This window comes from Medicago sativa, chromosome 4 (assembly GCF_051527215.1).
Source record: "Medicago sativa cultivar Bolivia chromosome 4, Bolivia_mono, whole genome shotgun sequence".
NCBI classification, from domain to species: domain Eukaryota; kingdom Viridiplantae; phylum Streptophyta; class Magnoliopsida; order Fabales; family Fabaceae; genus Medicago; species Medicago sativa.
The window spans coordinates 87,092,122-87,105,234 of NC_140752.1; the positions used below are offsets into that span (position 1 = coordinate 87,092,122).

The 13,113-nt window shown below is 35.9% G+C and overlaps 3 protein-coding genes and 1 pseudogene across 3 annotated transcripts; 2 read left to right on the forward strand and 2 right to left on the reverse strand.

Annotated features, from left to right (window-relative positions):
- The first annotated feature begins 169 nt into the window (after positions 1 to 169).
- On the forward strand, positions 170 to 1,194 carry LOC146933221 (selenium-binding protein 1 pseudogene; annotated as a pseudogene).
- A 2,269-nt stretch (positions 1,195 to 3,463) lies between these two features.
- LOC146933222 (uncharacterized) lies at positions 3,464 to 3,916 on the reverse strand. Its single transcript, XM_085707819.1, has one exon. It carries the CDS (start codon positions 3,914 to 3,916, stop codon positions 3,464 to 3,466), a length of 453 nt encoding a protein of 150 aa, XP_085563945.1.
- A 4,287-nt stretch (positions 3,917 to 8,203) lies between these two features.
- Positions 8,204 to 8,758, forward strand: LOC146933223 (protein RALF-like 32). Its single transcript, XM_085704968.1, has one exon. The coding sequence runs from the start codon at positions 8,264 to 8,266 to the stop codon at positions 8,618 to 8,620; it is 357 nt and encodes a 118-aa protein (XP_085561094.1). The 5' UTR covers positions 8,204 to 8,263; the 3' UTR covers positions 8,621 to 8,758.
- Positions 8,759 to 9,785: 1,027 nt separating this feature from the next.
- LOC146933224 (uncharacterized) lies at positions 9,786 to 12,718 on the reverse strand. The gene is made up of 3 exons (XM_085704967.1): positions 12,621 to 12,718; positions 11,168 to 12,403; positions 9,786 to 10,039 (listed from the first exon to the last, which is right to left on the reverse strand). Exons 2-3 carry the CDS (start codon positions 12,358 to 12,360, stop codon positions 9,925 to 9,927), a joined length of 1,308 nt encoding a protein of 435 aa, XP_085561093.1. The 5' UTR covers positions 12,361 to 12,403; positions 12,621 to 12,718; the 3' UTR covers positions 9,786 to 9,924.
- Positions 12,719 to 13,113: the final 395 nt, after the last annotated feature.

The following is a 13,113-nucleotide window of genomic DNA, read 5'->3' on the forward strand; positions in this document are numbered from 1 at the left end:
ATAACCACCTGAGAAGCATGGCCATGCAAAGCCATCACAGCTTTTGTCAACTCCTCATCTGGTGTCCTCTTTTCATTGCAATATTTCTTGGTGCAAATCACCCACCAATAGGCATCATCATCACCATATCAGTGAAACCATTGAAAGTGCAAAATTGGATTCTTCCAGAATGCGTCTTATAACTGATATTCTGATATCTCTCGATGATCTGTTTATGTACTTTGTGAATCGGTTGCACGGTGATATAAGACAATATAACATTGAGGACCCTAAAAATCCTGTATTGAATGGCCAGGTATGGGTTGGTGGACGATTCCAGAAAGGAAGCTCTATAGTTGTCACAACAGAAGATGGGGGCAATCTGATGTTCCAGAAATACAGGATAGTGCTACTTAATTTTTGAACTTTAGTAATCCTTTGTCAATACAGTAATTCAGATTAATTCTGTCTATTTTCATGTTGGTACCAGAGCCTATCATAAATCTCTTATTGGGCTTAAGTTCTTTGTCATTGCACTGGCATTTGTTCACGCTCCAGATATTCAGTCTTGTGCATGAGGTGTGTTGATACTGATATTACTCCACTTGCATTAATCCATGCTTCAGATTTCGGTCTTGAGAACGAGGGGGTGTTAAGAGACTCACATCGATTGGAGATATGGCATGTGTAATGCTTATAAAACTTGAACAATCCTAACCTTATAAGCCAATTTTATAAGGTTTAATTTGGCTCAACTCAAATTATAAGAGTCATTCGTGCATATCACATTTGGAGTTAATTGGTTATGAGAAGCAGAATTGTGTGCTACTACATAATCATGGATCATAATTAATTTGGTTATGTTAGAACTACCATGATTGTATCTAATGCACAAATATAGTTGATGATATCAATAAAACTTTTCCTCTTCAGGGAAATAAGTTGAGAGGAGGTCCTCTGATGATTCAGCTTAGTTTAGATGGGAAGAGACTATATATTACAAACTCACTCTTTAGTGCATGTGATAAACAATTTTATCCGGAGCTTAGAGAAAAAGGATCACACATGTTACAGAGTGATGTTGATTCTGAAGAAAGTGACCTCAAGATTAAGCCCAATTTCTTTGTTGACTTTGGAACTGAGCCTAATGGTTCCTCCCTTGTATATGAGATGAGATATCCTGGTGGTGACTGCACTTCAGATATATGGATCTAATAGTTATGTTATGCCACTTGAGTTAGGCCACAAGGAATAATTAATATTATCAGTTTTTTTTAGGAATATATTATCCACAGTTATAGACTTGTGGATATGTGTGTGTGTGATGTAAGTAGATATGTCATGGTTGGACGGTAATAAGTACTTCAAAAGAAAGCAGTATATTGTTAGGAGTCCCACATCGAGTATATCAAAGTGTTTGATGTGGTACTTAAGCCTTGAGGTTCTCCTACTTATTGGAGAATCTTGCTCTTTACCCAAATGGTTTTGCTCATTTCCAAAGTAAATGTCCAAAATACCCCTACGCATGTTAACTACGCTGCGTGAAGTCACGAAGTCAGGCAAAAAAAAAAACACACTAAGGCTATGTTTGGTTTGGAGAAGAAAGTTAAAGGAAAGAAAGTGTAAGGATAGATAGTAGAAGGAAAGAAAGGTAGAAGAAAGTGAGATGATTTGTTTAGTTGTTTGGTATAAAAGACATTGAATAGATTGTGAGAGGAAAGAAAGATATGTATATTTGCAAAATTACATTTATAACCTTAAAAGGTTTTAGCTAAATGTGTTAATTTCAAATTAATTATGCTATCTACACATTTAAATATATTTTATTAATAATTTTTAATTTACATAACATTTATTAATTTTTTGTTAATGTCCTTTTTGTTCAAAACATCATGCCAAGAGAAAAAAAAATTGGAGCATTATGATTCTAAAGCATAGTTTAGCAGACCATTGTCTTGGTTCAACATAGTAATATTAATAATACAACAAGGGTATTTTTGACATTTTCCCAAAAAGTGAATGCTTCTTCCAAAACAGGGAGGAAAGATTTTGAGCGTGGGTCCCACCTCAAACTTTCTTTCCTCTACTTTTTGAAGTGCTTCCAAACTATGGAAAGCCAATCTTTCCACAAACTTTCTTTCCTTCTTCAATCTTTCCTTTATCTTTCTATAGATCCAAACGCAGCCTAAAACTCAGGGTGTTAACTCAAAAGAAATAGACTAACGCGCTCACGAATTCAACACAACATCCAATTTCTTTCTTTTTTTTTTTTAACAACCAACGATTGAATTGAATGAATTGGAAATAAAGGTTTCTAGAGCATGGAAGAAAGAAACACGGTTGTTGTTGAATTGAATAGCATAACTTTCAATTGTAAACCGATTCCAATTGAAAGTGAGAAAGAAGCCTTTTGAATTGAAATCGGAATTGGAATTCAAAGGTTTCTGTTGAATTGAAATTGGAATTCAAAGGTTTATGTTTAATTGGAATTGGAATTAGAACCTTTAGAATGACAGCTGCTTTTAAATTGAAATTAATTGAATCAAAGGCAAAGGTTTCTGTTGAATTGGAATTCAATAGCATGTGAGAAACAAACCTTGGAATTGAAAGAGCAGGGTGATTCGATTAACAAAAGCGTGGGTTGTTACACAACAACCGATTCAATAGCATGTGAGGAAGGAAGAAAGGCAGAAGAAGCTGGGTTTGAAGGAGAAATGTTTTTTCTTCCCAGCGTGAGTTAACTCACGCTGAGTGACTTAACTTGCGTTGTCATTTGCACTAGCGTTTGGGTAAAGAGCAGTGGTCTTTTGGGTTGGGCTCTCCTCATGGGCTTAAGTCCTAACAATTGGTGCTTGAGTCCTGCTCTTTACCCAAACAGTATTGCTCAGTCCCAAAGTAAAATACCAAACTACCCCTACGCATGTTAACATGCGCAAGTACATAATGTACGTAACTTAAGTTACGTAGCGTGACTTAAGTTGCGCTAGTACAAAGTTTCACGTGACTTAAGTTACGCTACGTGTCTTTAGTCACGCTAGTGCAAGCCGAGCAAGCCCATGCCTAGGATATGTTGCGTGACTTAACACACGCTGATGCTAGTCACGCAACTTAACTCACGCAAGCACAAAGCCTATTCACGCAACTTAACTCACGCTAGTATTAACACTAGCGTGACTTAACTCACGCTGCTGCTGGTGCAATGCTGGCAGCAGAGCAGAACTAGAACAGCATGACAGTGGCCACTAGCTACTGTTGTGTTCCTTCATTCCCTGTTTACAGAACATGCATTCATTGATTCAACCAAAACTCTTAATTTAGAGAACATGCATTCATTAAATAATAATTTAGAAATGCAATTTTAACGAAAATTAACGCAAATGTCATAAAGAGGCGCAACCGCGCAAATGTAAATATCATACAAAAAGTCGATAAAATACTACAAATATATCCAAAAAGTCATAAAATCTAATCCTAAAATAAGGCACTACTGGTCCTCCTGTGGACTCCTAGACCTCCTCCTCGGAACCGGATGCTGCTCAAACACGCTATAGTCGGTACGGAGGCCCTCCAAAATGCCAAAGAAGAGTGGATTAGAAACCACCTCTGGAATCCCCATCGCATGCTCCACTCTCTCTCTCATGCTGCCGATGACCTGCAATGGATCGGGAGGATGTATGGCCCACTCCTGGTCAACAAGGATATCCTGGTAGACAGGTCTCGGCATGACAATATCAGGCTCTGGAGCAGGGTTGACGATGAGAGGATGGGACACACGGTAGAACCACCTCACGTACCTCTCTGTATGCTTCCAAGGCTCGTCGTCTGGGACCTGGGCACCCCTCCGCTGGTGGGGAACGACATGCAGAGCAAACTCCAAGAAGGCAGCAGCCACATCTGCTGCGGCAAGAGGCATAACATCTGCTGCGGCAAGAGGCATATCAACCGGTTCCTAGAACCAAGGGTTAGCATCTGCCGGCATTGGAAGGGACAGGGAAGAAAGCTTCAGTTTCCTCCCGTGAGAGATGCCTTTCATCTTACGATCCGCTTGCAACTGAAATACAACAAAAATATAATTAAATATGTTAAATAAACATGAAATAGTAAACTATAAATATTCTACGTAAAATAAACATGAAATAATAAACTATATATATTATACGTAAAATATTATACGTAGAATAAACTATATATATTATACGTAAAATATTATACGTAGAATAAACTATATATATTATACGTAAAATATTATACGTAGAATAAACTATATATATTATAAGTAAAATAAATTTCACATAATAGTAAAATAAACTTCACATAATAGTAAAATATCATTAAATTAAATAAAACAAATTATACTTACTCTTTTATCGTTCCAAAGCTTGCATGCCACGTGTCTACCGAAGTCCGGTAAAAGTGACAACTCGTAAGGCCCCCCTGGAAAGCCCCCATCTTCGTCATCCATAACTGGCTCTGCATGATGCTGCTCAGGATGCTGCTGCTGAGGAGGGTCGACAAACTGATGTTCAGGCTGATACCCCTCCTGAAACTGATGCTGATACTCATACCCCTCCTGATAGTGATAACCCGGCTGAAATCCAGCCTGCTCCTGATAATGCTGATCCTGATAAGCCAGCTCCTCAAACTGATGCTGATACTGTGGGGGGTCCATAATCTGGGATGGACCCATCTGTGACGTCGATCCCCCCGCAGCATCAACAGTAGCACTGGTAGTAGCAAGACTCGTGGCCCCCACTCTCCCTCGACCTCGACCTCGACCCTCCGGAGGATGTAGTGCTTGCTTCTCCCTACGGGCACTACTAGTAGGGACCGTCCTCCCTAACCTAAGCCTATCAGGCCTCTCCTGCTCAGACATATCTACACAAAATCAAAAAATATTTAACACATTTTCACATAATTTAGACAGCAACATACATGTAATCTTTAACAATACAACAACAACACTATAATGTCGACAGTGACATTTGAATCCATAAACTACCACATTGCAGTCAAATTAACTATAATCAACATTAACAAACATAACTCTAACTAATTACATCACTAACAATCCAATAAAACAAAAAAATTATCATTGACACATTTCACCGAACACGTAGTGTGCATTTTTCAAACAACTATGTAATCTAGCATTTTCAAAACCCTAAACTACCACATTGTACCCTAAACAACATCTAAACAACAATTCCTAAGTTAAATCATCACTAACAACCATAATCTTTAACATGCAAGACAATTTTTTTAAAACCTAAAAATGTTAATTTTATACTAAAATTCGAAAATTTCAACCAAAATAATGCAAAGAAGTAGTTTAATAATCACTTACTTGATATTGTGGAAGAAATTCAGTTTGAATGGCGTAAGAATGGTGAAATTTGGATTTGGGGGTGAAATTTCAGTGTTTGTAAAAAGTTGGAAATGGAGGTTCTGTGTTGCTGAAAACCAACTTAAGTAACGCTGCGCAACTTAAGTTACGCTGCGCAACTTAAGTTGCGTGACCGTTATAACTAACGCATGTTAACTTGCATGGCGTGAGTTAACATGCGTAGGGGCGTTAAGGTAATTTACTTTGTGAATGAGCATTACTGTTTGGGTAAAGAGCAGGACTCTTGGTGCTTTCATTGAGAGTTGGACCACGGAAAGGGCTACCTATAGGCTGGATTAAGGCGTTCCGCCGAATACTAATAGGTGAGTGAAGCCGCCAAAAAGGAAAGGGCTACCATCGGGTCAGTGCCGATAGAGTGAAAACCGCCGTGGACGTCGGCTCTTAAAGGGCGTGGCAATGTTAGGAGTCCCACATCGAGTATATCAAAGTGCTTGATGTGGTACTTAAGTCTTAAGCCTTGAGGTTCTCCCACCTATTGGACTAGTCTTTTGGGTTGGTCTTTTCTCATGGGCTTAAGTCCTAACATATACTCTCACTCTCATATTAAATAGTTAAATAGCACTTGTCTAGTTGTAATTTTAGATAGTTTAGGTCTATAGCCTGTGAGTCTAATAGTTAAATAGCACTTGTCTAGTTGTAATTTTAGATAGTTTAGGTCTATAGCTTGTGAGTCTTATTGATGAGAAATTCTCCAATGAATGCTAATGCAAATTCTCCAATGAATGCTAATGCAAACTATGCTCACATTCGATTCGTGCGTGTTTGGTTTTACGATGATTTTATCTTAATAAATTTGTCCCATACAAATGTGATTTTAATGAAAATACATATGTTTGGTTTTTTCAGGTAAAATTGATTTGGTCAAAGCTTAATTTTTCTAAAATAAAAGTGATAAAATTAGTTTTTTTTAAAAGAAAATTTACATTAATTTGTAATTTACTTTTAAGGTAAAAACATCTAAATATAAATCACTATTCTTTAAACTCAATTTTAATAACTAAATCAATTTTACAAATCAATTCATTCAACTTTGCAAGGCGCAAGACATTTTTTGTAATCAAACTAAGAAAAAATAGGATGAAAATGTTTAGCACCACCCTTAATTAACACACTCAAATCATCCTTGGTTTTGACAAGTTTCACAACTGCAACGATTTAAGGTTGTGAAATAAATTTAAGTTATGAATGGGATTTAGGTAGCTCTATTGGTTTGGATTAAAGGTTCAGGCTTTAGATTCAAGGTTTAATATATGTTTTGGTCCCTTAACTTATTTTTGAATTTTATTTTAGTCCCTTAACTTTAAATTGTCTCAATTTGGTCCCTTAAGTATCTCTCCGTTTACCAAAATGGTCCCTTCCGTTATGTTTAATAAAAAAAGTTAAATGTGGGACATGTGTCATTTTGTCATTTGTTGAGAAAAACTAACGGAAGGGACCACTTTGGTAAACAGAGAGATACTTAAGGGACCAAATTGAGACAGTTTAAAGTTAAGGGACCAAAACGAAATTCAAAAATAAGTTAAGGGACCAAAACATGTATTAAGCCTAGATTCAAACTCATACCAACGAATCAATGTTAATCTAACTACTCCCTCCGTCTCACAATTATTGTCTCTTTAGCATTTTTTCTTTTTCTCAAAATAATTGTCACTTTACAATACCAATGCAGCATTTATTATTTTTTTCCACTATTATACCCTTATTTATTGAATTTCATCCAACTTAACTACTCCACTAACTACAATTAATGAGAACATTTTAGTAAATGCTTCTAATTTTACCATTGAAATCAACACAATTAATCATTTTCTTAATAATCGTGCACAAACCTTAAACGACTAATATTGTGAGACGGAGGGAGTATCTTTAAAAATAGTAATCAAATTATCTCCTCATTTTATCATAGTCAAATGAAATCAACATTTATCTTTAAAAATAGCAATCAAATTATCTCCTCATTTTATCATAGTCAAATGAAATCGGCAGACCTATCAATCAAGTGCTTTGAAGGTCAATTGTCTAAGGTATAGGTAAGGAAACTTGGTGGAAAATGTATCAATTACTTTGGATGTATGACTATCATTATATCGACAAACCTTTGCTTCTATTTTCTCCTTACAGTAACCACCTAACCTGAATTGTCTTACACATATACGACCATTTATTGACAAAGCAAATCATTAGTCTTGACAGTAAAGAAATAGAGAAAATCATGTTGAGCACATGGAAAATAACATCAATGCCATATTGTCCAAAAAGTTAGGTGAAGTGCGTTCCATCAGCTTATCACTTACAGCCTCCACTTGCAACTTTTCAAAAAGCTAGTGCCATATTATATACAATTATTCTCTATAATATATATAGACAACAATCGACATGAATATTAATTTTAGTATAATAAGAATCCAACGTAGCAAACAATCATTTTAGTCATTGAATATGTCTAACGTTTTCACTATACATTTTAAAAATATTAAATTACAAAAATATTTCTAAATACGTTTGTCCTTAATGAATTTGATATTCGAATATATTTTTTGTTAGTCAGTTTAATTCACGTATACCTCTTTTATTTGTCTATTTAGTCCACAAAATCATTGACAAAATGCAAAATCATTCCAGGACTATAGTGACACTGTTTTAAAAAATATCCAATATTTGAAGTTATTTTAAAATGACAAAATGGACTTTTGTGCCAATATAATGAGTTCTTATTCAACATATATACACACAGCACTTTCTAATATACCGACAACACATCCCTGTTAAACTCCAATATATATATATATATATATATATATATATATATATATATATAGTGATTCTGAGTGAAAGGGTACATACACATAACACCTCCAAGACAAGAAACAAATCAGAAGAATGGACTCAAAATCTAGCATTAAACTCCTGACCTTCTTCTACTTCATGCTCTTCAGCTTCATGAATTTAAGCAGCACTGTAATATCATTGAGTAGTACTCATCATGCAAGCATATGCAATGGTTCCATAGCTGAATGCAATCAAGAAGATGAACAATTGATGGAGTCAGAAATAAGCAGAAGGTTTTTGGAGCAAAGGAGATACATTTCTGAAGGAGCTCTTAAAAGAGATAAACCAGTTTGTAATGGTGGTGCAGGTGGTGAAGCTTATAGTAAATCTGCAGGGTGTATTCCTCCACCTTCAAATCCTTATAATAGAGGATGTTCTAAGTATTATCGTTGTAGGTCTGATTCTTGAATTGAATGAACAAGCTTTTATGCAAACAACTTTTTTTGTTATCCATTAAATTTAATGACTGTGTATTTGGAAATTGTAAGAAATTTTACAAAATAATTCTGTCACAACTATATTTACATTTAGATTTTTCAAACCTTCTACACAAGTTCAATTCAACCCTTCTAACTTTGTTGTCAACAATTTTTGTTTTAATAGTCATATGATCTATGGGTTGGCTTTGCCTTTCTTCAAATTTACTTCACAAGTAGCTACTTTAAACTACTTCCATTTGCAAAACTAACAAAAAAAAACATAATTGGATAGGGAAAAAAACATCACAATTTTATTTTCCCGTCTAATCATCTCATGTATATTATGTATAAATGTGTGTATCAAATGAGTGTGAAACGACTGATATTCTATTCTAATCTAATTTGACATGCCAACAATTAATTATGCGAGTGTGTTGATCTTCTGCAGAACATATAATTTAACAAATTTTTGTGCTCATAATTGATCTCAAATTATCCATTTCGTGTGTGATTTATATTGAAATCCTTAAAGTATGTTCTTCCTTTAAACTTCAATCCTACACAACATGTTCTTCCTATAAAAAATAAAAATAAAAACAAAAAGTAATGCTAAAGATCCATGAACAATCTTGTGTTCTTGTAGTGTGTTTGTTTAAGCTTTCAACTGCTTAACCTCCTAGAAAAATTATTACCATATATCCGTAGTTGTTTTGAAAAACTAGCTTGAACAATTTCCCAAAAAAAATATATAACAAAACGAACAAGAAATAAATTCTAAGAAAATAAGATTTGATCGTTGAATGTGTATATTCAATTTTTACATGACATGAAGATTAATATGGCCGACTTTTAAAATCATTCTATGTCTAACATAACAGACAGTCTTCCGACTATTAATTTGAGTATTGACTTGTAAAAAACTAGTGGCATCAATATAGGCAAACTCAATATAATCCTTACAACAGCCGGTAACAATGTAATCGTGATGAGTGATGACATGCAAGGAAGTCATAGTCCTAACTGGTTAAAGAAATTATGTTGTCAGGATACTTAAACAGCTATGATTCACTCATTTAACTGAGGAAGAATAAGCAGATGAGCTAGGCATAAATTCCAATGCATAAACTGTGCTCGATGATCCATAGCATGCATGCTTAAGCCAATAATGAAGTATTTTCATTTCCTGTTAAAAAGAACACAAGTATACATAGGATATGGCATAGCCAGTGGTCTAGTCTTTCCAGTAATCAAACTATCCAAAGGACAATAATACATTATTTCTGAATTTCAAATTCATCGAGATTCCCAATCCTTCAATTTTCTGCTTCCTTTAGGCTTCGCTATAGGAGCGTTCATTGCTGCCATTCTCTCATTATACTTGGCTCGAAGTGGATCATTGTAAGTCCACCTGCATTGCAAATCAGTGTTAAAGAAAGAACACTAGAGCATAAAAATAAATCAATAATCCAGGTATAAAATTAGCATCCTAGAAAACCCCTTTTTTAATTTCTAGGACAAGACGAGAGTGGTCCTGAAGTAAGATTGCATGGTATACAAAATGAATTCAGCAATGCATTAACAAATCCTAAAAATCTCCATAAGGGACATAGACATATTTCAGACAAAAGAAGTATTTGGAAGCATAAAAGACTTCAGAAAGTCACTCAAATAACAACGAGGTTAGTTAGCTACATGGATCATAGAACTATCTCGAACTATAATCCATAGTTAGCTACATGGATCATAGAACTATCTCGAACTATAATCCATCTTATGTGTGAATCCAGATTTCATTTAAAAATAAACATATGCCGTGATGCAGCAAATGCTGCCTAAAATGCTAAAGCTGGTTTCAATAATGATTATCATTCATACTAACATGACAGCAAACCTATCAACCTACAATGAGAATGCATGACAAAACTCTGGTGAAAGACTAAAAACAAGTAAAAAAAACCTTTTGCTGTTTATAAATTGGTTCCGCAAACTACATCAATATCCAAAACAAACAGATAAAAGGTTTCATTGATGATAAAGCTAGCATTTCATATGGTCCAAAAACACCAAGAGAATAGACCTTAATCATTATATTAATTAGAATCATGACTTTTAACTATTGTGCCATACTCTCTTAACTTCACAAGCAAATGAAAAACAAATAAAACCCACAAGGACTATAAAAACAAACAGGAACATAGGAGACATCTTTCAAACAAAATGCAGTATAAAGGCATGTAATATACTAAAAGCCACTTAGTCGTCTTCATATCCTTATCAATGCATCTTATTATAATTAACATTTCCTTGATTTCAGTTTAGACCAAAGCTTCTCAATATAAAATCAAGAATGTAAAAAAGTAAATGTCCAAGACCATTTTGGATGAGTGTCAAACCATATGAACTTCAGTAGAACATGTAAATTGTAAAGAGAGAAGCAATGTTTTGGCAGGATCAAAGAGCAAAACAATAATATCAACTAATAGAAAATGGAATCTACCGCTATTATTGAAAGATATTCAAGGGAAAGTGAACTTACGGGTTGTTCCAATCAGTAGTGTCCTCATTGACCAGATGGGACCACTTAGTTCTTCCACTGCGACCAAAGTGCTTGACTTGCATAACCTTGGGCAGTATTGTCTTGTCCATTTTATCTTCCCCGGTTGGTGCAGAGAAATCGCGTGTGAAAATATTATCAGTTCCAACAGTGGCAGCTCGGTCATCAGAATTAGACTGGAAGAAAGCACCCTTGTGGTAGTATTTCTGCATAAATCTCCATTTCTGCTTTGAGGATTGAGAAGGTTTTGGATTCTTCCTTTCCCACTCTCTCCTTTCCTCCTCTGTCATGTTCCTCACCCTCTCAACCTCCTCTTTTTCCTTCAACAGTGCCTCACGGTCCTCCCTATCCCGCTTGATCCTACCAATCTCTCTCACTTTCCAAGCTTCATATTCCTCTGCCTCGTTGAGTTCATCATCAGTGTCCACATCAGCAATATTCGCCTCCAATTCAATATGTTTCTGAATTTCTTCATCCTTCCGAATCTCCTCAACAACAATCTGCCTCGTCTCATTTCTCCTCTCCTCCATTCTCCTCTTCCTTGCTTCCTCAAGAGCCTCCTCTTCAGCTTCGAGACGCTCACGCTCAGCAATGGTATCTCTCTCCGACTTTGGAACAAACACAGGCTTCACCATAGCTACTCCAGTGTACTCTTCATCAGAATCAGTATCATACTCAGACTCCTCCTCCTCTTCTTCTTCCTCCTCTTCCTCCTCCTCTTCCTGAGGAAGCGCTTCCTCCTGATCTCTCTGACGCAACTTCTCCTTAATCCGTCTTCTTCTCTCCGCCATAGCATCCTCATCCTGTTCTTCTAAATCCAACCCTTCCTGCCTCTTCGCCTCCTCTTCAATGGTAGAAACAATCTCAGCCTGCCGAATTCTTCTATGATCCTCCCTAACTTCCTCACGGTTATCTGTCCTACTCTCAATCAATCTACGAAGCCTACGATCATCTTTCCTAACAATAGCAGTATCTTCTACGTGACGAGGAAAAGCTTTATCCAAAGCAGCTTCCCTATCGGATCTAATATCACCGGATGCATCTTCGATCTCCTTATCAGCCCATTCGGGAGCTTTACCAGGCCAATAACGATTCACTTTTGTTTGTCCAATTTTACCTCTAAGCTTATCCCTTACAGCTATTACTGTATCACTAACACCGGCTGTTACAGACATTGTTCTTCCACAAATTCAACAATTCCTTTTTTTTCTTCAAACCCTAATTTCAAAATTTCAATAGATGCATAAAAATAAGTAAAATGTTGACAAAATAACATATAATTGAGATGAAATGAAAAGTAAAAGGAAATCGTATCGCAGTAAAATTAAGGAGATTGATGTTTTAATAAAAGATTGAGAGTGAATAGCGAATAATAGGATTAGGAAGCTAAAATCTCCAAACCCTGACAAAGTAAAAAAAAGGTTGAAGAGCAAACCTCAGGGTAAATCTATCGGCGGCAACGAAGACGGTGGTGCGGCGGTGTTGGTCGGGGCCGCGAACTAGAACCTGTCTTTTTCTCCTTCGAGCAGCGTCGCCCTCTTTCTCCCAGTTTATTCAGTTTTCTCATGGAATATGAAATCTCCTAACAATATATAAAAAGGGAATTAGTCACTTTAGTCCCTGAATCGGAAGGGATTTGTCACTTTAGTCCCTGAATGCAGATAAATTGCAAAATAATCCCTGAATGTAGACTTTGTTAGTCAATTTAGTCCATGAATGCAAACTTCGTTAGTCAATTTAGTCTCTGAATGTAGACTCCGTTAGTCACTTTAGTCCCTGGAATTGACCATGCAGGGACTGTTTTGCAATTTCTCTTCATTCAGGGACTGTTTTGCAATTTCTCTTCATTCAGGGACTAAAGTGACGAATCATCTCCCATTCAGGGACTAAAGTGGCTAATTTCCCTATATAAAAATTGAACTACACCA

Excerpts from the sequence above, each read along its gene's own strand:
- LOC146933222 (XM_085707819.1), bottom strand. The coding sequence starts at position 3,916 with ATGCCTCTTGCCGCAGCAGATGTTATGCCTCTTGCCGCAGCAGATGTG.
- LOC146933223 (XM_085704968.1), top strand. The coding sequence starts at position 8,264 with ATGGACTCAAAATCTAGCATTAAACTCCTGACCTTCTTCTACTTCATG.
- LOC146933224 (XM_085704967.1), bottom strand. The coding sequence starts at position 12,360 with ATGTCTGTAACAGCCGGTGTTAGTGATACAGTAATAGCTGTAAGGGAT. Across the intron at positions 10,040-11,167 it reads ACTACTGATTGGAACAACCC|GTGGACTTACAATGATCCAC; the intron begins GTAAGTTCACTT and ends TTTGCAATGCAG.